Source organism: Girardinichthys multiradiatus, chromosome X, assembly GCF_021462225.1.
Source record: "Girardinichthys multiradiatus isolate DD_20200921_A chromosome X, DD_fGirMul_XY1, whole genome shotgun sequence".
Taxonomy (NCBI): domain Eukaryota; kingdom Metazoa; phylum Chordata; class Actinopteri; order Cyprinodontiformes; family Goodeidae; genus Girardinichthys; species Girardinichthys multiradiatus.
In genome coordinates this window covers 389,590-407,475 of record NC_061817.1, presented here as the reverse complement: position 1 = coordinate 407,475, position 17,886 = coordinate 389,590, and the positions used below count along the sequence as shown (strand labels likewise).

At 40.7% G+C, this 17,886-nt stretch overlaps 1 protein-coding gene across 3 annotated transcripts in view; it reads left to right on the top strand.

The window, feature by feature from the left end:
- The window catches only part of LOC124862232 (regulator of G-protein signaling 9-like), a 31,024-nt gene that overhangs the window by 2,210 nt on the left and 10,928 nt on the right, over window positions 1-17,886 (top strand). For 2 of the 3 annotated variants that reach the window (XM_047356047.1, XM_047356046.1), the window contains exons 2-7: window positions 2,650-2,746; window positions 12,871-12,921; window positions 14,065-14,171; window positions 14,726-14,777; window positions 16,006-16,064; window positions 16,537-16,613. In XM_047356047.1, coding sequence (XP_047212003.1) covers window positions 2,650-2,746; window positions 12,871-12,921; window positions 14,065-14,171; window positions 14,726-14,777; window positions 16,006-16,064; window positions 16,537-16,613 — 443 coding nt within the window. The remainder of the gene's footprint in view (window positions 1-2,649; window positions 2,747-12,870; window positions 12,922-14,064; window positions 14,172-14,725; window positions 14,778-16,005; window positions 16,065-16,536; window positions 16,614-17,886) is intronic. The other variant, XM_047356048.1, reaches the window with a different exon arrangement.

The following is a 17,886-nucleotide window of genomic DNA, read 5'->3' as shown; positions in this document are numbered from 1 at the left end:
GAAATATTTCAGTTAGTGTGCAATGAATCTAAAATATATGAATGTTAAATTTTCATCATTACATTATGGAAAATAATGAACTTTATCACAATATGCTAATATTTTGAGAAGGACCTGTATATGGGGATTTCAGATAGCAGTACTTGTTATTTCATCATGCATTAAAAACAAGAATAAACTACTTACTGAAGAACTTTAGGCTTTTATTTTTTTCCCTTTGACGCAGTTGGTAGTTCGACTCCCAGCAGGGGGTCTTTCTGCATAGAGTTTACATGTTCTCCCGGTGAATGCATGGGTTCTCTCCCGATATTCTGGCTTCCTCCCAAAGTCCAAAAACATGACTGTTAGGTTAATTGGTCTGCCTAAATTGACCTTAGGTGTGAATGGTTGCGTACATTGTTGTTTGTCCTGTATGTTTCCCTGTGTTGGACTGGTGATCTGTCCAGGGTGTACCCCGCCTCTCACCCGTAGACTGCTGGAGATGGGCACTAGTTCCCCCACGACCCACTATGGAAGAAGCGGGTATAGAAAATGGATGGATGGATGTATTGCTCTTTGTCAAATAAGAAGTGACCACACCTGAAACTACAGAGTGACTCTATTTGGATAAGTTGCAGTGATCTTCTTATTATCTTTTGCTTTCCATCAGAACAGACACACACTGATATGAGGGAATGAAATGATATGTGGTATTGCACATTATCAAATTGTCTGATGTTGCAACAACAAACACACATTTTATTGGTATAGCATGTGATAGACCAATCATTTGGAAGTGAAAGGAAAATGATAAGTGCTTGTCACTGAGTAGAATAGCATGTGTGGTGTACATTTATGTACAGACCCCTGAGTCAATACTTCTTGAACCACCATTTACTGCAATTACAGCTCCAAGTCATTTGGGGTATGTCTCTATCAGCTTTAAACATCTACAGATAGAAATATCTATTCATTTTTCTTTGCAAAAAAAGCTCAAACTCTGTCAGACTGGATGGAGAACATCTGAGAACATCTGTTTTCAAGTCTTGCCAAAGATTTTTAGTTGTATTTACTGTAGGTCTGGACTTTGACTAGACCATTCTAACACATTAATATGTTTTGATCTAAACCAGAGGTCTGAAATTCCAGTCCTCTAGAGCCATTGCCCTGCAACTTTTAAAAGCATCATTGTCCCAATGCAGAGCAAGGCGTTCGAGGGATTGTCAGCTCACATCTCTAGGAGAAACAGACTGGAGCTTTGTCTGTCGTTCTGCAGTCGCTGCTCCAATCTGTTGTGGTAAAGAAAGAGTTCAAGCAAAGTTCTCGATTTACTGATTTACCCATTTACCCCTTCAGACCCACACCTAAGGTCACTAGAAAGAGATGTTTGGATTTAGGTCCCTCCTGGACCTGTTACCACCACAACCCGATCTTACATAGGCAGAAGACAATGGATGGATGGATGGATGGATGTGTATTGAAGCAGGGACACATCTAAAACTTGCATCACATCAGTCATCGAGGACTAAAGTTTTAACTATTGTAGCTGGATGTTTAGGGTTGTCGTCCTGCTGGAAGGTGAACTTCCACCCCATTCTCAAGTCTTTGGCTGCCTCTAACAGATTTTCTTACAGGATTATCCTGGATTCAGTTCCATCTATCTTTCCATAAACTGACCAGCTTTTCTATCCCTGCTGAACAAAAGCATCCCCACAGCATGATGCTGCCACCATCATGTTTCAGATGGTCAAAAAGTTCAATATTAATTGCTTTTGACCAGAGCCCCTTCTTCCACATGTTTGCTGTGTCCCTACATGGTTTGTTTCAAACTTCAAATTAGAATTCCTTTAAAGGCGACATATAATACTTTTAAATTCTTCCTTTCACCCTAAATCATTAAGTTGTGGTCTATATTAAGTGGAACTGTAATGTTTTGTTCTGAATTCCTTGTTATTATAGCTCTACAGGCTCCTCTTTTACCCCTGTTCTGAGGTGAGTCTAAGAGCAACTAGTTTTGGTCCGGTCTCTTTGAATGATACTGAGGCATTTCACACTCCACTTCAGGTCAAAGAGGGTTCCACTTTAACCCATTTGGCCATTTTTGTAGTTTTGTAGTTTGATATCAACGTTGCAGAAACAAGACAAAAATGGCAAAAACAATGCAAAACTATTTATGTAATAATATTATTCAGACCACACAGTATGGTTCTGTCCTCAAAGAGCTAATAGCAGCACACAGACACTAACATAAGCAAAAGGGACGATGCTACTGCTGTCAGAACAATGGCCAGGATATCAACATGCAATAAATTTAGGTCTAAAATTAAGGTTGTTGTCATTTTAACGTTTTTTGCAGCTTACCACTTTGCTTTGTCCGTCGTTTCCAAAGACAGAAGGAACTTACTGCTTAATCAGATGAAATCTTTCAGCAAATTCTTGATACTGGCGGAGGTTGCTGAAGGCACTCATCCTTCAATTGGGGGAAATAGGAATTTCCTCACTGATGTGGGAACATTTTATGAAAAATAAAATTTAACCAAGCACTTCACAGAGGTTCTAGTGCTGGAGGACGGTGTAATGAATTGTGTTTACTCGAAAGAGGTTGATAATGTTTAGGCTGCAAATGCATTTATCAGTCAATTTATGTGTATGAATGCTTCTTTCTTCCAGCTAGATGCTATTGTGATGGAGATGCAGGACCCAAAAAATGGAGTGAAAGGCTCAGAGCAGCAACTCAATGTTACCACCATCCCACATGCCATCACTGGTGAGACACATACACACACACGCGTGCAATGTGTTGTTCATAACAATCTTATTGTAATAAACTGTTGGTACTGCCAAAGTCCAAGGATGTATTTTTGAACAAACAGACTAATTTTATTGTAGGCTACTGCCTTGTACCTTCACCACAATGCATTCTATTTTGCAGCTAAAACCAGATATTTAGATGTAGTGCATAAACAGACACATAACCATTTGTCTATCCCATTTAAATTTAAAATGTTTGGCCATAATGGCCATTGTTAAGCCAGGAGGTTAAATATTCCACACAAATGGGGGCTTCCAAATAAACTATGACCCTAGAAAAAATTACAAAATGTCTTTTGTTCTGTGCCCCCATGAAAAAACACTGGCCCCACCCCGGCCCCCCTGGTAAATTTGGTGTAAAACCCTCACTGGGCGCAGGGGTAAAACATGTGACCCATATTCAGAAGCTTCAGTCCTTTTTTTTTTTTTAACGTGTCCTGTTCGGCAGAGTAGCACTCAGAATTGTTGTCTGAGTGATAGGAAGAAGCCCAACAGATTTACTTTCACAAGTGGAGCATTACAGGTAATGCTATAATGCTCTGCTTGATATATATATATAAAAAACTTTTATTATTTATTAGAAACTGCTTTGGTATTATTTTAATTGCAATGGACACAGAGACGGAAACGAAAAGGATAATAAAAGCAAGAAAGAGACATCAGGCAAAAAGGAAAAAGGGAAAGAAGGTGAAAAGTATGGAGAAGAGAAAGAAGGGTGAAGAGATTCCAAAATAACACCCCAGAAGACTGCTTCTGCACCTGCAGAAACATACAAGCGTTGGACAATGAAACTGAAACACCTGGTTTTAGACCACAATAATTTATTAGGATGGTGTAGGGCCTCCTTTTGCGGCCAATACAGCGTCAGTTCGTCTTGGGAATGACATATACAAGTCCTGCACGGTGGTCAGAGGGATTTTAAGCCATTCTTCTTGCAGGATAGTGGCCAGGTCACTACGTGATACTGGTGGTAGAAAACGTTTCCTGACTCGCTCCTCCAAAACACCCCAAAGTGTCTCAACAATATTTAGATCTGGTGACTGTGCAGGCCATGGGAGATGTTCAACTTCACTTTCATGTTCATCAAACCAATCTTTCACCAGTCTTGCTGTGTGTATTGGTGCACTGTCATCCTGATACACAGCTTCAGGATACAATCTTTGAACCATTGGATGCACATGTTTCGGTAGTCCTTGGCAGTGACGCGCCCATCTAGCACAAGTATTGGGCCAAGGGAATGCCATGATATGGCAGCCCAAACCATCACTGATCCACCCTCATGCTTCACTCTGGGCATGCAACAGTCTGGGTGGTACGCTTCTTTGGGGCTTCTCCACACCCTAACTCTCCCGGATGTGGGGAAAACAGTAAAGGTGGACTCATCAGAGAACAATACATGTTTCACATTGTCCACAGCCCAAGATTTGTGCTTCTTGCACCATTGAAACCGACGTTTGGCATTGGCATGAGTGACCAAAGGTTTGGCTATAGCAGTCCGGCCGTGTATATTGACCCTGTGGAGCTCCCGACGGACAGTTCTGGTGGAAACAGGAGAGTTGAGGTGCACATTTAATTCTGTCGTGATTTGGGCAGCCGTGGTTTTATGTTTTTTGGATACAATCCAAGTTAGCACCCGAACATCCCTTTCAGACAGCTTCCTCTTGCGTCCACAGTTAATCCTGTTGGATGTGGTTCGTCCTTCTTGGTGGTATGCTGACATTACCCTGGATACCTGGATACCGATAGGTTTGATTGTGAGGACGCTTGTATATAAAAGGTTTCTTCATAAAAATTTGCAATAGCGAGTGTGAGGAGCCAGAGACCTACCCCCCTGGACCTGAGACAGACACGGAGGAGATCTGAGCCACAAACATCCAAAGGCCCCTCAGAGCATGGGAACCCTAGGACTACCACCACCACCGGGACTACCGCAACCCCACCCAGAGAAGATCAGAGGAGAGCCCCAGGGGAACCACCAGCAGCCACAGTGCAGAAGCCGTAGCGAGTTGCAGCGACAAGCCCACAATGAAATTTGTAATGTACATGTGCTTGTCATGAAAATGTTATAAGTGAGAGTGTCTAAGTTGTAGATTAAAATTGGGGCCCAGGCTGCCATGGGACCACGGAGATGGAAAACCCTCAAGGCACTCCAATGGCCCACACATCAAGGCCCTACGTGAGTTGGTACTGTGATGCAACGGGCGGAGGGAGTTGTCGGGGATTGGGAGGCAAGGACTGGGGGGGACAAATGCTCTCCTAGGGATTCAGCTCCCCAGCTGACCCCAATCAGCATCCCCGTTTGCCGAGTTACATCAACGGAGGAAGGCACAGGCACATCCACCCGGCCCAAGGCTAGGGAAAGGCACCGGGCCCCGAGAACCGTCCAAAAACCGGGACCAACATCCCCAGCTCCGACACCCAGTCCCCCACCCGAAGAAGCCACAATAACTATAGAAGAGGAGTCAGCTGGAAGCACGCAGCGATGACCAAGAGTGCGGCCCCACTCAAAGACAAAGAGCAGACCAACGGGCCCAGCACAATAAGAATACGCCACACAAAAGAGGGCACATGACAAACATGCTCAACCACCGCTGAACCCACTGTGCAGAGCCAACAAAGTGCCCAGGCCCCAATGACCCCAGCCCAGCACCGGATCCCAGCCACAACCAGGGGAGCGGTGCAACAAAACATGCCCCACACCAACACCGAGGCAGCCAATAAGCCACACCCGACCCAAAACAGAAACTGCAAACTTCCAGCCAGTATAGGCACATGCACCCCTCCATAGACAAACAAACCGAAACCGCCAGCAACATCCAGGCCAGTCAAGCAAAAATGATAGAACCAAGCCGCAGCTCCCCCTGAGCCAACACCACAGAAACAGCGACACCACACATCCTTCCATCTGTAAGGACACTGTGAAAACCACCAACCCCAAGCACACACCACCCACTGAGATCCACCTAGCAGACAAGCAAACCCCACCTCAGTACAAGGCTGAGAAGCCCGATGCAACCGCTAAGCCCAGCGGCGCCCACCTCGCAGCACCCACACATGACGGCCATAGCCGCACCGCACAGGACCATCACCCCACCACCACAGCACGCCATACAGCGGAGGACAGAATGTAGGGAAGAGCACCCAAAGCTGTGCAAAAAGCCCACAGATGTGCCCCCACCAGCCTCCCAAAAATAGAGCCCACCTGCGAAAAAAAAAGACTTCCAACAGCATCCAAACGCAAGAACACATGCCAGACACCCATACCCCTGCCGGATGTAGCCCGGTGAGAAAACCCACACCAAAGCCCACAAAAGGCAGAGAGCCCACAGAGCCACAACCAAAACCCACCGAGAAGCCGAGACCACTCCACCCCGAGAATAACACATACCAGCCTACCCGCCCAAACCATGCAGACCCCTCCGACTCCCTCCCACCCCAACATCCGAACAACTCCCAGAACAAGACATTAGACCCCCAATTTTGCCCCACCCCCTCCAACAGACTCTCCACCCCACCAGCAGAATGCATTTCTTGAAGGAGAGAGCACCTGCAATGAGATGGTACCTCCCCGCCAGCTTAGGAGGCCTTTTACCCCACCAATGCACTGAAGGCCTCCGAGCCAGGGCTGGGTGCCAGTGCATGCACTGGCCCAAAACCGCAGCGACATACCAGCCATGACCAAAATCCCCCAGGCCCAGCCAGAACCCCAGCCCGGGGGTGACACGCACCCAAGACACGAACCCCAAGCCCCTGATCCCACCCCAGACCTACCCAGGAGCAGTATTGCCACCAGGCCAGTAACCTATGTCCGCTGGCACATGCCCCCCAAAAGCATTGCACGCAGCCACCAAATGTCACCCCGGGACCCACCAAAGAGGCTTCAGTCCTTGATACAGCCCATCACAGGTTCGACTCTGCTGCATGTCTCCCCCCATGTTCCTGTCAGCTTGATTTAATGTGTAACCATGAGATAAAGCTGTAATGTGTCTTTTTCTACTGTGAATGTAATTATCTGGTTTTAACTGTAATGATAAACAATGTAAAAATTCTTTATGGTCATTTTCCTCTTATTCTCAGCATCATATTTGTCTCTGTGTTTTTAAATTTCAAATAGTTGAAATATTGTTAAAGTAATTGAGGTTCTTCATCAGACCTTATATGGTTTATATTCAGATGTTTATGTCATTACTCATCATGGGCATGAATGTAACAATAATTTTGTCCATTTAATGTTTTTTACCATCCTTTTCTAAGGGTGAAGTTATTATAAAAGGCAACTTGTGTGATTTTGTTTGAGGAAGAAGAATTAATATGCAGCAAGATGCTCCATATCTTCTATAAGTCTGTTATGGAGAGTGAGATATTTTCTGCCATCATCTGCTGGGGTAGCAGCATCAGAGCCGGGGAATTAAAAAAGCTCAACAAGCTGATAAAGAAGGCTGGCTCTGTTCTGGGGACTCCTCTGAAACCTCTGGAGATCATTGTACAAAGAAGGATTCTTAATAAAATGGAGAACATTATGGAGAACCCTGAGCATCCTCTTCATAAAACTGATGTACAACAACAGAGTGTCTTCAGTCAGAGTCTTCTTCAGATCTGCAGCAATACAGACCACTACAGGAGAGCCTTCTTGCCCACAGTCATCAGAATCTATGACTGAAACCTGTATAATATGAGCAAAATCAACATTTAATTTCCCTTTGGGATTTATAAAGTATTTTTGAATTGAATTGAATTACAATGTATTGTGGATTTTTCTAAAGTCCACTTGGTCAAATTTACATGTAGGGATTTTTGAGGAATCACTAATTTTCTTGGAGGAATTGGTTCCCCCTTTATGACATGGCATTTTAGCATATCCCACCAGTTTGTAAACAGACTTAAGGTTGGGGCTTTCGAGCTTTTTTGGAGGGGAGGGTCCAGAGCTGTCTTTTGAAAGTCAGAGAGGAACAGATGAGAACAATACATTTGAAGGACTGTGCCGTCTCCAAGAATTTGGAGATAGTTTATTTTCATTGTTACTCAATCCACTTTGTGCATTGTACTTTTACCACTGGCAGTGAAATGGCTTCACAGCATGATGCTGCTACCATCATGATTGACAGCAAGTACAGTGTTCTTAGATTTAAAAGCCTTACTTTGAGGCTTTAAACCTGCTAGAGGCTTTAACTGTAAAAACTGTGTAATCACATTCCATTAAATCAGTCTTCCAACATTACCCAAGCGAGTCTAGGCTTGCCCAGTTACATGGAAAGCCACCAAGAACTCCTGCCAAAGATCGTCAGAGTTTCATTATTTTTCCCCGTCACTCTTAGATTCAGCATGCACTAGTAAATTTAACATTCACATCCATGATGAAGAAAGAACTTCTTACCACAGTCATACAAAAATAAATGTAGAAAGGGAGGCAGACCCTTTAGTTATCAGGCTCCTCTCCTGTGGAACCAGCTCCCAGTTTTAGTCCGTGAGGCAGACACCCTGTCTACTTTTAAGGCTAGGATTAAAACTTTCCTTTTTGATAAAGTTTATAGTTAGAGTGGCTTAGTTTATCCTGAGTTATATCTGTAGTTATGCTGCTATAGACTTAGGCTGTTGGAGGACATAATGACCACTTTCGCTCACTCTGCTACATTTTCCTACAATTCTCCAGTTTAGCATTATTTACTGTTATTGCAGCTTTTAACTTTATGTTCTCTCTCTTTTTTTTCTGTCATAGAAGCTACATCTGATCTGGCATTGATTATTTGTGGAACCTCCCTAGAGGGAGGCATTGGCTGAGCTACTGCTGCCAATAACGTAATGTTCTCCTATACAGGTGCTGGTCATAAAATTAGAATATCATAAATTTTTTTATTTATTTCAGTAATTCCATTCAAAAAGTGAAACTCACATACTATATTCATTCATTGCACACAGACTGATATATTTCAAATTTTTATTATTTTAATTTTGATGATTATGACTGACAACTAGAAAATTTCGGAAGAAATTTAGACCGGGCCTGCCTCTTGGTGCGTGCTTCTCGGACCGGAGGTTGCTATTTTTATTGAAATTCATTGTCTATGCTATTTTCTATGCTATTATCAGCTTTCAAAAAATCATTAGTAAGCATGGAAGGGTGATGAAAGAAATTGCCCTTTAGGGTTAATCACAGTTGTGTGGGTGTTGAAACAGCAGTACATGCACAAAATGGCCGCCATGTAGTTGCCTCCTATGAAGATGGTCAAAGGGTTAGGGGTCGGGTCAGGTTTAAGCCATAGAAATGAATGAAAATCAATGGAAGTCAATGCAAAGTCGTCAAAAAGATAGATGGATGTGTGTGTGTGTGCTTGTCTGTGTGTGTTTGGGTGGGTGTGTGTGTGTGTCCCGCTGGAAAAGAGTTAGTGGTAGGGTCATGTTTAAGCCATAGACATGAAGAGAATAAAGGGAATTCCTCACAAAGATAGTAATCCATGCATGTGTTTGTGGGTGTGTGTCTGTGTGTGAGACACAGAGAGGCAGAAAGAAAGACAGAATCACATCCAGACATATACAGTAGGAGATACACAGAGCTATAAATAGAACAGTGAGGAATGAATCAGCCAATCAGCAAAGAGCGTCAGTGTAACTTGACACCTGCTGTTTCTCACTCACGCAGCACCTCTCTCTCTGTCTCCCCTGGTCTAGGCTTTATAACATGGAGGCGCATGCTCCCGAACAACTGGCCATAACTCTGAAACCGTAGGGGCGATCGACGTCATTCTTGGACCGTTTTTATCAGAACGGACAGGGGAACGTGAATATTAACACACTTTTGTTGAAAATATAATAATAAAGGCACAATGCTGGGTGAAAAGAGAGGGAAAATGGAGAAAAAGACAAAAATGCCTGAACATGCTCCCAAACAAAGTCTAATATCTGGGAATCCGTACATGGTATTTGAAATTTTTTTAAACTGTGGGCGACAGCTATCCCTCGTCCCCAATCATGGAGATTTTCATAGCTCTATGTCATTCACAGTATAAAATAGGATGATGGAAAGAAATGGTGTCACTCATGGATTACTGGTCAAACTCTCATTGAAAATACATGGGAGGCCTACAGAATTCCTGTGAGTCTTGGCGATCGAGGGGGTTTTGACAGAAATCTATGAAACCTAGAACAATTTTAAAGTTATTGTGTGAAAGCAGAGGCCCGGCCCTACAAACGGACCGAAAATTGTGACTTTAGAGCGAAATTTGTGGCCGTGAAGGCCAGTTAAAAATCATTTTTCCTGAAAAAAATCCCCTCTTTCTACACTCTAGTAACTGCCATCTCCACTGTTAGAGTGTGATTTTGTCGCAAACTTTGTGTCGCTTGGAGTCAAATTTTAGAGAAACCGTAGAAGTTATCAACAAACCGTTTTCATTTCTGAAGAACCGGCGGATTTTTCTACAAACTGAAAGTCAAACTGTGTTTCTAGGTGAAAGTATGGCGATACAGTAGAGCCTCAAAAACAGTGAATTTTGAAGATTCCTTCGCCCCTGACTCCATTCATTCCTATGGGGATTTTGGGGGGGTGGTTTTTCGTAAATTACGTCGCCATGGTAACTCTAAACGCCAATAAAAATAATAGCACACCTCCCGGGACCGAGCCGGACGTTTTAATGTATATATTGTGGGGGTGCGCGCTGCGATTCGGGCCGCATTAAAGTGGATAGGTTTTGACCAGGTGAATAATAATAGGTGCCTGCCATAGCAATGCATAGGAGAGCAGTGCATTGCGTGAAAACCCCAAATTCAGTATCTCAGAAAATTAGAATATTACTTAAGACCAGTACAAAAATAGGATTTTTAGAAATGTTGGCCAACTGAAAAGTATGAGCATGTACAGCACTCATTACTTAGTTGGGGCTCCTTTTGCCTGGATTACTGCAGCAATACTGCGGTGCATGAAGTCAATCAGTCTGTGGCACTGCTCAGGTGTTATGAGAGCCCAGGTGGCTCTGATGGTGACCTTCAGCTCTTCTGAATTATTGGGTCTGGCGTATTGCATCTTCCACTTCACAATACCGCATAGATTTTCTATGGAGTTAAGGTCTGGCAAGTTTGCTGGCCAATTAAGAGCAGGGATACCGTAGTCCTTAAACCAGGTACTGGTAGCGTTGGCACTGTGTGCAGGTTTCAAGTCCTGTTGGAAAATGAAATCTGCATCTCCATAACGTTGGTCAGCAGCAGGAAGCATGAAGTGCTCTAAAACATCCTGGTAGACGACTGACCTCAAGCAACGTGGATTCTGTGCCTCTGCTCTCTTCCTGCAGACTCTGGGACCTTGATTTCCAAATGAAATGCAACATTTACTTTCATCATAGAACATAACTTTGGACCACTCAGCAGCAGCCCAGTCCTTTTCGTCTTTAGCCCAAGTAATACGCTTGTGACGCTGTCTCTTGTACAGGAGTGGCTTGACACAAGGAATGCGACAAATGAAACCCATGTCTCGCATACATCTGTTTGTGGTGGTTCTGGAAGCACTGACTCCAGCTGCAGTCCACTCTGTAAATCTCCCCCACATTGTTGAATGGGTTTTGTTTCACAATCCGCTCCGGGGTGCGGTTATCCCTATTATTTGTACACTTTTTTTCTACCACATCTTTTCCTTCCCTTCACCTCTCTATTAATGTGCTTGGACTCAGAGCTCTGTGAACAGCCAGTCTCTTTAGTAATGAGCTTTTGTGTCTTGCCCCCTTGTGCAAGGTGTCAATGGTCGTCTTTTGGACAGCTGTCAAGTCAGCAGTCTTCCCCATGATTGTGTAGCCCACAGAACTAGACTGAGAAACCATTTAAAGGCCTTTGCTGGTCTTCTTAGTTAATTAGCTGATTAGAATGTGGCACCAGGTGACTTCAATATTGAACCTTTTCACAATGTTCCAATTTTCTGGTATACTGAATTTGGGGTTTTCATTAGTTGTCAGTTATAATCATCAAAATTAAAAGAAATAAACATTTAAATATATCAGTCTGTGTGCACCTATATATGATACACTTGGCCCTGTCTTTCAGAGTTCAACCTTTTCTCTCTTCTAGGCATAGCTATTGGCTGAGCATCTACTGTGACTAACTAGATGTGCTCCTTTTCATCCTATAGACTTCAAAACGGGCTCAGATCTTATCTACTTTGTTGTGTGTGTCTTACTTTTTACTTTCTTTAACATAGAAAGTACTCCTAGATCAGTGTTTCTGTGTTGTTTTATGTGTCTGTTCTCTCAAACCCACAGTCAGTTGTATCAGATGGCCGCTCATACTGGTTCTGGTTCCGCTTGAAGTTTATTTCTGAGGGGAGTTCTTGGGGCTTGAGACAATATTTGCTGTGACTTAGTGCTATATAAATAAACTGAACTGAACTAAATTTAATAGAATTAAACCATAATCAGAAACACTATCTGCTATAAATGGTTGATCTTTATTCATTCTTTTGCATAACATGAAAATGAGAGACTGTGCGAAGACAACAGCAGGCTACCTCAGTACCTAAGCTGCCAACAGTGGCTAAATAAAGCAGCTCATAAGTAGATTAGATTTGAACAGTGCTTTACAGGTCAAAATGGCTTTGCAGCCTATAGGATTAAGTTGTGGCTGCATGCAGATAAACCTTCAGCCAGGATTGAATTAGATATTTTGTTTAGCGATCAGGTTGGTATTTATATTTATCTAAACAAAAACCAAAATGTTCAACATGCATTTTTAAACCAGTTCATGAAGTCTCTGATATGTTCAACAACATCTGAGCTTCATCTGCCACATCCAGTTCAGGACGGGAAACTGTGAAGCAAACACAAAAGAAGTTTATTCCCCTAAAGTATTTTCACGTTTGACCCAACTGTTGCAGTTTTGTTGGATCAATATCACATAGCACACCAGTTTGATTGAGAAAGCTGAACCCTAACGTATTACCTGGATATCTAAAATTAAGTATTGTTTGATACTATAAAACCATCACATAGCATTTCATTTGTCACAAAAGTAAATGTTAGGCACTGACAGGACATGATTCATTAACTTGATAAGCCTGATTACCGTAATTGTGCCTCATATTTCAAGTTGTTCTCTGTTTCCAACCAGGTAGCGACATAATTGCTTGGATTAGCAACAAAATGAAGACCACAACAGAAGGTAGGAGCTGTGAATGTTGAAATCTGTCTCTTTTCTCACTTTAGCACAGGGTTTTACTATTGAAAAATGAAAGGGTTTCCAGTCCCTGTATGAACAAAGCAAGAGGTGTGTACCCATTCTTGACAAACATTCTAACTTGTTCCCAGTACAAGTTGGACTTCATGAGGGATGCCCCTTGTCCCTAATCCTGTTTGTGGTATTCAGGGACAGGAAGAGGTGGTCGTCTGGTTTTAGGAATCTCAAGGTGTAATTACCTCTAAGTCTGAGGCTGTGTTTCTTGACCGGAAAAGGTTGTACCGATTCCTTCTAGGGTTGGAGTCAGTCTCTGCCTCAAGCATTGGGGCCATAGAATATTAGGGGTATGTCTGGGTTTCCCTATCTGTTACTCCTTAACCCGATCTCAGATAAGTAGAAGACAATGGATAGATTAAAGGATGAAAGGCCAGAGAAAGTGTACTTTTTTTGAAAACTACTACAAAATTAAAAAGGTGTTTATTTAGTCTTTCTACTCGTATAAGTATTAAAATGAAAAAAACAATAAATACATGTTGTTGATGACATTATTGTAACACGTGATTGTTGTTATAATAATGATGATAATGTTGTATTATTTCAGCCCCTGCCTACTATTGATAAAACATTTTTACAGAGCTGCGGAAATGAGTATTGATGTTTATTCTTTTCTATGTCTCCTATTTATCAGAACTGCTAAATTACATTATGTTCTCTGGATGCTGTATAATATTATTCCCAATTTGTTTAACATGGTTTAACAGAGTGGTAGTATCAGCCTGGCTTGGATCTGACCAGGAAGGGACATGTCTCAACTGGTGTCCTTTTCTCTGTCTGAACTTTAAAAGAAAATCATAGACAAATATACAGTTTTGGTGAAGAATATGCACAAAATTCAGTTTTTACATGCTAATGCTGTCCTTGCATTGTTTCACACCAAATATAATATTTAAATGAAGAGGAAAATTAATTCACAGTCTTATAGTTTTCAGATTTTTTCACAAAATTAGACTATAGTAAAACATGACAGTTTATTGAATTACGGTGACTAAATTAATAAACAATTAATATGATATTCATGAATTACCATCTTGTTAACTTTATTTTTGCTTCCCACTATGCACACTCCAGAAGCTCAGGTCTTTGGCACACTGTTAGTGGCTTATGGCTACATCTACCCCCTGCAGAACCATAGGAAGCTGGTGATGTGTAACGACAGCAGCCTTTACCGCTTCCAGGTACAGCCTAATCACTGCTTCTTCACTGCTACCTACTGTTAACAAGAGGTGATTCTTTCACTAAAGCGATTCAGTGAATAATAAAGGGATAGTTCACATTTTTTAAAGTGAGGTTCTATTAAAACAAAGATGTCAACAGAGCTACATCCTGCTGGTAAGATATTAACTGCTTATAACCTTTAAACAGAACCTCTCATACCTGTTGAACTATCTCTTTAAGGCACATGAAATAAATCCTGATCATCCATGTTCACTCATCCTGATCAGCTGTCTGTAGATGTTGTGACTGTGAGTGGAATAATGTATGCTGAGGTTTAATCTCTAATCTTTATAGGCAAATACATAAGTGAGTAACAAGACAAAATTGTTTGACTCATATATTCTAAAACATTTGAAAAAAATCACAATTTTGAAAACTGCATTAATTCCTTAGTGGAAAACACCCCACCACTCCTTACAAAAATCTCAGCCATGCCCTTAAGTGAGATAGAATGTGGACGAATGCTATTATTCTCAAAATTATTGATACCAGTACTAATGCTTAACCTTTTCAGACCCCCTACTTCTGGCCAACACAACAATGGGTTCCAGAGGACTCTGATTATGGTAGGTGTGATATTTTATTGCAGGGTAGAAAAGTAATGATGAAAGTTGTACAGAAAATCATGTCTCTGTTTAGCTTGCATAAACTAAACATTTGGCATTAATTAAAGGGATATTTCAGGATTTGGTTGGTGTAGTCTCCCATGTCGGTGTCAGGCTTTTCCTCTTTTTAATTTGAAGATCTTCTATATTCAGCTCTGTCTGTGTTCGCTGTGTTAAGTGGTCTCTTTCCCTCAGTTCTCCTGCTCAGTCCTCTCTCACAGCTATTCAACATTGTCTTTGTTAGACTTACCTGGTTTCTTCATCATTGAGCACATCTCCTCAGTGCTTAAGATCCCTGGTTTTCATTGTTCTCCACTGGATTCTACTAGCTCCTCTGGTTTTCATGTCATGCTCTTCTTGTTTTTTGCTTCTAAGTTCTCCCTGGTTTTTAGGTATTAAAGACTCACTTCCTGATCCAAACCTCACATCATGACACAGTCTTGTCAGTTTTTTCTGGTGTAAGGTCAGATTTGATGTTCCCCAAATCTAAAAGCTGAATCAAAAACCAAACGCTTCCTATTATTTCAACTTCAGACTCAAGCGTATCATTGTGGTATATGTAAACAACAGTGTATGTAGAACTTTATAGTCAGAGTTATTGTCTGATATAAAAGTAAAGTGCTGTAAAAAGCAAAGATCTTATATCTAAACCCTATTTTATTGATTTTATACATCATTACTATTGTCGTTCTATTCAACAGTTACTCTGACCAGAAATGCTTTATATAGACATGCTTAGTACATGTTTCACCTGGGAGAGTGTTGATGCTCAGCCTTTTATTTTGATTTCCCATGGAACAATCAGCACTGGAGTAAATAACTGTCCATTGCAAAAATGACAATGGTGTAAAGGTTTATAACATAGCATAAACTGCATTGATGATTTTCAGGTTGGAGCTATTTCAAGATGGTAGAAATCTGCATTGGGTTTCGACCCTCTTGGAATAATCCTGAGCTTCAGCCTCAGAGTCCAATTAACTTGGATTTATTTGAAATGAAGATGCCGGGAGAATTAAGACATTGACTCCAAAACCTCTGAAATATCCCTTTAAAGAATGCATTCATTTGCACTAAGTCTGCATCATTTAAAAGTTCAACGAATAAATTCTATTTCTGTAAATGACAAAAGCTTCCCTTTTTACAGTGTATGAAAATAGTCACCAGTCTTATGTTTTCACTTTTTGTCCAGCCATTTACCTGGCAAAGAGGAATATTCGCAAGAAAGGAATGCTTGAACCCTATGAGCAGGTACCTTTGCTGTGTAGGTCAAACAATGCTTGTGATTACAGGACCATCTAGAAGAAGCTATGCTTCAGGGAACATGTTAGTGATGAATAAAATGTGTGTATTAGCATCCTGCCATGTCATCATTACCTCATTAGTTTGAAATGTTTAAAACATCGCCCTTTGTTTTGTTGCTTTATGCAGGATTATTGTGATTTGACAAAAAATGTATCTAGAAACACTAAGTAATGCTTAGGTTCAGTGATTTTTCAGGTTGAAGGAAAATAAACCCCTTCCCCCAATCACATTCTCCTTCCTACAATGACTTAGTGTCTGAAATTGGTGCAGATTTACTGGAGTTCAGTTAAATGAGTTTTAAAGAGGTTAAAATAGATTTATTTGATTTACAGAGAAATTCCTTAATTCTATGAGGAATGCATAATGATTTTACACTCATGTTGGTCCATTCTGGTCCCCGCATTTGTGTTTTAAACAGGCACATTACAACCACCTGCATGAATGGCTGAACCACAAATGGGACTTTATTGTAATGCAAGCTACTGAGCAGTACAAGTAAGTGACCTGGGAACTAAAACAAAGCTTTTTTCATCAGTATATGCTTTAAAAACAGTCACACATAGAAAAACACATCACCCTGTTCTAAATGACTGGACTTCAGACTTGTCATGTCTGTCCAGCTCCCCAGAACGCAAACTGTCTTATAAGCTAATGCATTTAGCCATGTAGGTTTGAAGCTTTAAATATGGCAAACCACTGAACTAAATATTTGTAAAACTGCACAAACGTAGTCTAAGGATGCTGTATGACAATGGAGGTGAAAAATCTTCTTGTGCCATGATGGTAAACAGAACAAAGTTCTGTGAAAAAGGCCCCGAAAAAGAACCCAAAAAGTAGCTGAAACAGCAACATCAGCTGCTCTCTTTGTTTCTTAGATCCTTGTTTGATATCAGGTTAGACCTACGTAGCACTCTGGTTCATGAGTTGCTAACACAAAATGCAACACACATGTTTTATTTCTTTAATCATTAGAATTTCTGACTTAGGATACTTGATTTGTTAGCTTGTTAATAATTATATATGCATACATATATATGTATATACACACAGTATATACATATATATATATATATATATATATATATGTATATATATATTTATATATATATATATATATATATATATATATATATATATATGTATATATGTATTTATATATATATATATATATATATATATATATATATATATATATATATATATATATATATATATATATATATATATATATATATATATATATATATATATATATATATATATATATATATATATATAAATACATATATACATATATATATATATATATATATATATATATATAAATATATATATGTATATATATATTTATATATATATATATATATATATATATATATATATATATGTATATATGTATATATATATATGTATATGTATATATGTATAGTCAGTCAGTCAGTCATTTTCTACCGCTTATTCCATAGTGGGTCGCGGGGGAGCTGGTGCCTATCTCCAGCAGTCTATGGGCGAGAGGCAGGGTTCACCCTGGACAGATCGCCAGTCCATCGCAGGGCAACACACAAACAACCAAACACACACTCATTCACACACCTAAGGTCAATTTAGAGAGACCAATTAACCTAACAGGCATGTCTTTGGACTGTATATATATATATATATATATATATATAGGGCTGCACGGTGGCGCAGTTGGTTGGTAGCACTGTTGCCTTGCAGCAAGAAGGTCCTGGGTTCGATTCCCGGCTGGGGGTCTTTCTGCATGGAG